The sequence below is a fragment of the Bidens hawaiensis genome, unplaced genomic scaffold, assembly GCF_021521415.1.
Source record: "Bidens hawaiensis isolate Kalapana, Puna unplaced genomic scaffold, B.hawaiensis_p1.1 tig00002977_1, whole genome shotgun sequence".
NCBI lineage: Eukaryota > Viridiplantae > Streptophyta > Magnoliopsida > Asterales > Asteraceae > Bidens > Bidens hawaiensis.
The window spans coordinates 126193-133972 of NW_027491160.1; the positions used below are offsets into that span (position 1 = coordinate 126193).

The 7780-nt window shown below is 32.3% G+C and overlaps 1 protein-coding gene across 1 annotated transcript; it reads right to left on the bottom strand.

Annotated features, from left to right (window-relative positions):
• Positions 1–301: 301 nt before the first annotated feature.
• On the bottom strand, positions 302–826 carry LOC143621860 (uncharacterized). Its single transcript, XM_077093157.1, has one exon. It carries the CDS (start codon positions 824–826, stop codon positions 302–304), a length of 525 nt encoding a protein of 174 aa, XP_076949272.1.
• Between the last annotated feature and the right edge of the window lie 6954 nt (positions 827–7780).

A 7780-nucleotide genomic window follows, 5' to 3' on the forward strand; every position in this document is an offset into this window, starting at 1 on the left:
GTATATGTGTAATAGTTGATTATTTCATTGACTGATCAAACACATCTTAATCTTATTTTCATTATCCTCAAATGGATCAATCCGTTCCATCCTTTATTACCTGAATCCAAACACTTTTTCAATATAATTTTTTAAAGGTTAAATCATTATTGGCATTTCACTTTTTTCAAATATTTTTTCATTTCTATAAATTTACTCCGGGATTTCCACAAACAACATTTCAGACAACTCTTCAAAAAGCCTCAATATCTATACATCATCACGACCGGTTCACAAATCAAAAACTCATGTCATGGATCACTTAATTATCACAGTCTTCGTTTTCGTATATCGTAGATAACCGAAGACTAGACACCCGAGCTTTCTTTGAAGTGTATCTCCGAATAGATCTAGACCTTGACACTTTCAAGCCACCTTTATTCGGCTTCTGCTTATATATACCATCTTCATCATTAACCTGACTTGTTTCCAAAGGCGATATACGAGCCTTATTTTTGTTCCTTTTGTGCGAGTAATGTGAATCTAGTGCATGACTAGCTTTATTCGCAAGTGCAACCATATCCGCTGGAGTAAGCCGTCGTCTAAGCATTGTTTTGGGTATAATAAAATAAATCTGGCCCGCGTCAAGTTGTTGTTCCTGATCCAAGGATTGGATGCGTTGATCGCAATATAAAGTGTCCGAGTTACATAAAAAGGAAGGAGGCTTCTCAAACTGAAGAACCTCGGAGACAAAGATTGGGGTTGGGTACTCGAGCAGTTCGCCTTTGTTTGTAACAACAAACGCGCTAGTGGAGTTGTCGGTTGAAGAAGATATACAAGCACCCATCTCTCTATATATGTTGTCGTGATCACTTGAGAGTTTGTAGAGAGTGAATTAACAAGAGAATATTGGGAGATGGAGTGAGGGGTTGGAGTTATTTATATGAAGAAAAAGAAAAGCGAATCACGGTGTCAAGGCATTTTTCAAGTATAATAATAGTAATAGGGACGTGATTTGAAGCTTCCAAATTCCTATAGTATAATATTATATTTATTTGTTATATTATATGTTGTTGTAGGAATATTATGAACGTGGGTTATTGTCGGAGCCATCATGTTATAGCATGTGATGTGGGCATCACATGTTTGGGACATGGAGTGGTTTCCTTATCAATGGGGGAATTTATTTTTTAATACAGAATTGTCTTTTTATTTATATTAAGTAAAGGAAACCTCCTTCCTTTGACAAAAAGTATTATTTTTGAAATATATAAAGATTGTAATAAACAAATTATTAGGCTTTTCTTTCTTTTTTTTACAATAGGTCATGGAAAACATATGATTGATCTTTCTTTTTTAGTTATTAATACCAACAAAATCAAACATGGTATCCTTAATTGTATTATTATAACACATGCGGGAGCAAATGATAGAGTCATAGAAAAGATTATACATTTTGTTGTATATATTTATTTGAAGCAATTGTCCACCTTTCGTATTACTTGTCGAGTTGAACGACATTTAAGTAAGATATATATAAGTAAGATATATATGTTATTTCTATCTTAAAAAAAAACGTTTAGGGTTATCACTACATGTATTAGGAAAACGTTTGTAATGATCTCCACTAAATAAAGCATGCTCGTAACTCATCCAACAATGCATACATATATACATTTTTAATGAATTAATGTAAATGTTGTAGATAAGATATAAGTTATATAACCACTTAAATCCGTCTTCATGCCCTCAAGGCAAATTAATGGTGCATTGCGTTTACACTGATAAACTTGGTAATTCCATAACAAATATGCACATCTTCGGAGGAAGCCGTTAATCAAATATTAAGACATGAATTGTCCATTTTATATATAACTTTTAAAGCAATTAATCAAAGATGAATCAAATATGTAAGCCACCAACGATCTAGTTGAATATTAAGATTACACATTAATAATTTAAAAATAATAGGAATCTGATGTACGTGAGCTAGCAATTGTCTAATCCAACATGTTATAGCATGTGAACATGTGGGTATCTATTTGTTTCTTTGCTCCTTTGTTCGATTCTATTTGGGACATGGGGTGGTTTCCTCGTCCATGGGGAATACTAAACAAAACCTTCTAGCATTCCATTACTCATCAATAACAAGTGTGATTCTCGACAAACTATTGATTTCAAAAATAAAATAAAAAAGGTCACAAAAGTATTAGAAATAATGTTTTATATATTTTACTATTTTAGTTATATAATAATAGTATAATTGGTTCATGGAATGGGAAGGATACCATTTGATTATTCTTTCTTTTAAAATTATTAATAAATACCAACAAAATCAAGTATAATATTCTTAATTGTATATTTGTATATAATATTTTCTTTTAACATGGTCCAATCATTTAACACGTGCATTATTTTATTTTATAGGAGCAAACGATTACATACTCACATTATTTTTGTCATTTGGAAATAATTTGTCCACATCTTATATTCCTAGAGGAGGCTGGAGGTACGTGCTGGTTAATTGTATACATGGTTAACTACTTTTTCATAAATAGGTTTACTTGTTCTTTAATAATAATAACAACAAAACATCGGTAAGTAAAGTACTAACCAACTTAGATATAAAAAAAAAGGCTGTTGAACATGAAAACAAAAACAGTAGTTAACGGGCTACTTTGAAATTTCGGTTGTGAGTTATTGAACAAAATATTATCAAGACCTCATGGGGCGGAATTCAAACTGTAAAGTAGGTTGGCACTTGGCAACGCAATTGTTAGTTTTTCCAAGCAAAATATTTATAAACTAGATTCTATCTCCCGTATTACGGGGGTTGTTTTACATTATTCGTTTTTAATATTTATATATATATATATATATGGATTTTAATTTTATTTATTGTAAGAAAGTTAATAATTAATATATTTGAGGTTTGATGATAAAATGATTTTACAAATAAATGATATGTTATAATCCGGTTTAAAAGTTATCTGGGTTTGGTGATACCCATTACCCGTTTATTTTCTTTATTATAAAATTGTTTCTTAATTATAAATAATATCTTTTTTTTAAATAAAACAGGATATTAATTTTTAGTATATCCCTATTTGATAGGATTTTCATATCAAATATTTGATGAGATTAATTTTTAATATAATGAGATGTTATAACCCATTTAAGAGCTATCTGAGTTTGGTGAGACCTTTACCCGTGAATTCGGGTCAAGTACGTGAGAAGCCTTCACTAATAAAGCAATATGATGGCTTGAGAGAATGGTTGATTTACATTTTTCGTTTTTTAATATTTATTTTTTGGATTTTAATTTTCTTTATTGTAAGAAAGTTAATAATATACTTAGGGTTTGATGATGAAAGAGTTTCATAAATAAATGAAATGTTATAACTCATTTAAAAGCTATCTGAATTTGGTGACCCGTGACCTGCTTATGTTTTTTACTATAAAATGTTTATTAATTATAAATAATATCTTTTTCTTTTTAAACTGGATATTAAAATTTAGTATATTCCTATTTTATAGGATTTTCATATCAAATAATTGGTAAGTAAATTTTTAATTTAATGAGATGCTATAACCCGTTTAAGAGTTATCTGGTTTTGGTAAGACCCATACCTATAAATTTGGGTTAAATCAATGAGATGCCTCCATTTAAAAATCAAGCAATCTGGTGGCTTTCATAAAAGGAGGAGCGATCACATCACAACACGTAGGATTTTAAGGTTTTTCATTTATATATATATATATATATATATATATATATATATATATAGATGTTGATACACTTGTAATTAGTAAAATATTAAATAAACCCGTGCTATCCGGCTTTGGAAATGGTGTGGAAGCAGGTTTTATAAACCGGTTTAAACCGACTGGTTCAATCGGTTGAACCGGATTTCGGTGAGCAGCCCGTTATTTTGTACCCGGTATATTTGAACGGTTTTATGAAACATCAAACCAGCTGGTTTTCTTAGAAAACCGGTTTATATCGGTAAACCAGTTTAAAAGCCCACAAGAATTTCTATGTTTCAGTCCCATTTTTTTGTATATGTTACTTATCTCATGTGATTTTTGTATATTATGATTATATGTAACTAAAACTTCTTATTTATTATTATAGAAAATGAAAGTACTTATACTCTTGTTGATGATGATAGCGATGAGAGTGAATTTCATCTTTTAAGGGATCGTGAACTCGATGCATACAACACTCCGATAGCATAAATCTATTGCGAACCTTTATTTTAAAATAACTTTGTTTGAAAATCAAGTGCTTTTTTATTGTTTTTTTAATATGGATTAACTTGTGAATGACATTTTAACATGAAATTATGTATTTTTTGGTTTTTTTAAGTTAAAGTTGCATTTATATGAAATTATAAGGTAGACTATACAACCTAGTTCAACCGGCTGTACCATTGTTTAGTCTAGTCCGGTACGAATAAAATACCGATTTTTAAAACATTGCATGAAAGTATGTTTACTTTTGATTAAAACAATAATAAAATATAGATTCTTTCTGTATTCATGTGGAAAAGTTTGATAGTGTATATATAAAACGAATAAATAGAAGTAAATAAAACTTCCTTGAATGTATATTGATTTGAATGTATATTGATTTAAAAGGTTGTCTTCAACAAGCGATGCCTTTGTTTTTGTTCTTGACTATAACACTTTCTAAGTTTGTTAACGTTGGTTGAGGATTCGTGTTCAACACGGGTCCCTTAAAACAGATTTTGCTTCTCCTTTTAGACGAGCGAGTCTGTCTTTCATGGTACAACAACCGGAATAGTAGGTGTACTGGCGGAGTTGGCTCTTGCACCCCGAGAAAGCATAGTGCTTCTTAGTGTTCTTAATTTATGAAAAAAATAAAGATGATAAATATGAAGATGAACTTTGGGAGTTCTCAGGTTATGGAGGATTAGAAAATTCATAAACTATGTAATCACCTAAAGGAGAGCCTAAACATCCTATTTATCAGAATAACCTAGCAATAAACAAGATTAAATTTATTTAATAGTGGTTTGTGCCATGTGTACCGCGCAAGCATCAAGATGTCCACGTCAAGTAGCTTGCGCTTTAGTTGGCGTATGCCATATGTGTGCAACAAATTAACCCGCACACACTGTATTGGGACACACGCACAAAGTTTAAAATGGAAAGACAAGTTACCTTTAGGTTGTCCAATTGTGTCTCCTACTAAGGCAAAACAAGATATAAGGAGCGATCCTCTTATATGCTGCTTTAAGTTTAGTCCTCCCACCAATGTAGGACAAGATAATAAAACCTTAATCCATTTCCTTCAAACTTTCTTATCTTTGGTTGTGTCAACCATACATCTTCAAGTATCGATATTCATTCATCATAGCTATCTTTTGGGTGTGATTTAGTTTGTGGTGATACTCATGCTCTCACTAAGTAGAACACAAACCCAAAAATAATATTTATGTAACTCATATATAAATATAATCATTAATGTTCAAAAATAGTGAAAACTCATTTTCATTTTTCACTATAATTTTTTAAACAAATGGAGCCCAGGCCCATCTTTAACAAAAGCTGAAAGTAATGTTTTGGAGAAGCCCAAGTTAGAAGATCAGGCCCACAATTAAGCTAACCAGTTTAGTACAAAGAAAGTGACTAAAAGGGCATGCTGCTAACTAGAAGTCTAATCAGTAATCATCATAGCCTAAGTGGCCTCCTAATCGGTCAAGGGCATTAACGACCCAACCACCTCTTGTAACATAGACATTCGTACACCCTCTGTGTTGTCATTATTTTCATGTTGTCATACACCCACCATATGAGTCGTATTGGTCTCGTATGACTCGTATGGTGGGTGTAAATATGTCAGGGAGTGTTTGAATAACCAAAGCCTTAAATCAGGCTCTCTTCTACGCCAAAGGCATTAATGGACGTAACTCATGCAAGTCCAATTAATCAATTGAACTAATTCAATTGGATTTAAATTTGGATCTCTGATATTACCTCCGCCAGGCTCCAGCCAAGATAAAATCCAAAAGGTGGCAACCCTATAGAACCTTACCCTTATCTTTCAGAGATAAAGACTGTCGACAGATAGGGATTGGCCCTGCTAGAGATCGACTATGATGATCTCATAGAACCCAAGACATTGACTACAAACAAGCCATCAATTACCCCAGAGTCATACGTGCTCATTGAGAGACCCTTAAAACTCAAATAAAAGAACTAGCACGTGAATAAAGACTTAACCAGACTAGAACTTGTCTCATGTATAATATTCCTCCAGAAGGAGATCCCAACCCTTTGGAAACTCATGACCCAAAGCAAACCCATAACCCAAAGAAGACCCATGACCAAAAACAAATCCACGACCCCAGGGCCGTCCCCAAGAGCTTAATGGTCTTTGTGGGCCTTGCACGAATTATAAATATGGGCCTCAATATATATTGAAAGAAATAAAAAACTCATATAATATATAAAATATATTCAAAGAAACTAAAAAATTATGGGCCTCAAATCTCAATGGGCCTTGCACAATTGCCTAGCTCGCACATGCTTTAAGCCGGCCCTGCACAACCCCAATTCGCTCCTTAGAGTTGTCACGATTAGTAAATGTTTCAAAGGAAGCACTACCGCACTTTCAACATCACAAAACGTTGGTTTCATGAATGCACTTGTAAGTATTTTCCATATATTAGCTTTTACCTTCTCCACATAAATGACCGACAAGTACTATCATTAATGTTGTTACTTGTAGGTTCGAGTGTCTGTGGTCCTTAGCAATGGCTCCTTTTGTTACATCTTGATTGTGATCATTACATTAACAATAGTAACAATAGATGGACCCAAATGTTGTCAAATAGGTATGCTATGTCCAGTTCCAACATAGATTGATAGATGTGCCAATAGAAACCCGGTGTTTTTTTATTACAATAATACAAGTTTTGTCGTTTGCTTTTGCTGTTGTGGTTGGATACATAAGGCGGTGTTTGTTTTTTTACAAAAGATCTTCCTGGCCTCTTTTGTCTGCAGCGCGTAGACCACGTGTAGACATTGCCCTCTGCAGACTGGTTGTTTTTTCGAAGACGTTTAATTAAAAAACGTCTTTGCGCCCTTTTTTTGGTGCAGACTTGGACCATAGTCTTCCATCCTCTTCTAAACTCATTATTTTCATCAGATATCAATTAAGTTATTAAGTTTTGGTTAATTTAATTCTTGTTAATTGATTTGTTCAATTGAGTTGTTAATTGATTAGTTTTTTTCTTTTTTGTTCAATTATAATTTTGCATAATTGTTCAAGTATTATTAGTTTTTAATTGAAAAAAGTTTGTAGAAAGTAAGGATTATAAAAAGTCTAAAGAAAGTTTTTGTTGAAAAATGTTTGTAGAAAGTTTAGGTTTGTGTCATCGGCTTGTGAGTTGTTTTAAGCTCGAGTTTTTGCTCGTTTCATTCGTTTGTATGAATTATCTACTTTCGAAAACAATTGAAGAAACTTTTGGAGGAAAAAACATTCATGTGGAAAATTGTTTATGTAAGTTTTATAATTTGCTAGTTCGGAGGTATAAAATTTGGATTTATATTTTTAATTGTTGCCGAATAATTTGTGTTTTTGGTATAGAAGCTTATATTGAAAGTTTTAATAGTCTGCAGACGTTAAAAAACAAACAATCTTCTTCTTGCAGAGTGCAGAGGTTTGGTCCACCTCTGTGATATTCGTCAATTTCGGGTCTTGTTTGTATTCGTTTATTATGTAAACCGACCCGATTTGTAAACCGAAGCTTACGTTATAATCAAAATGATG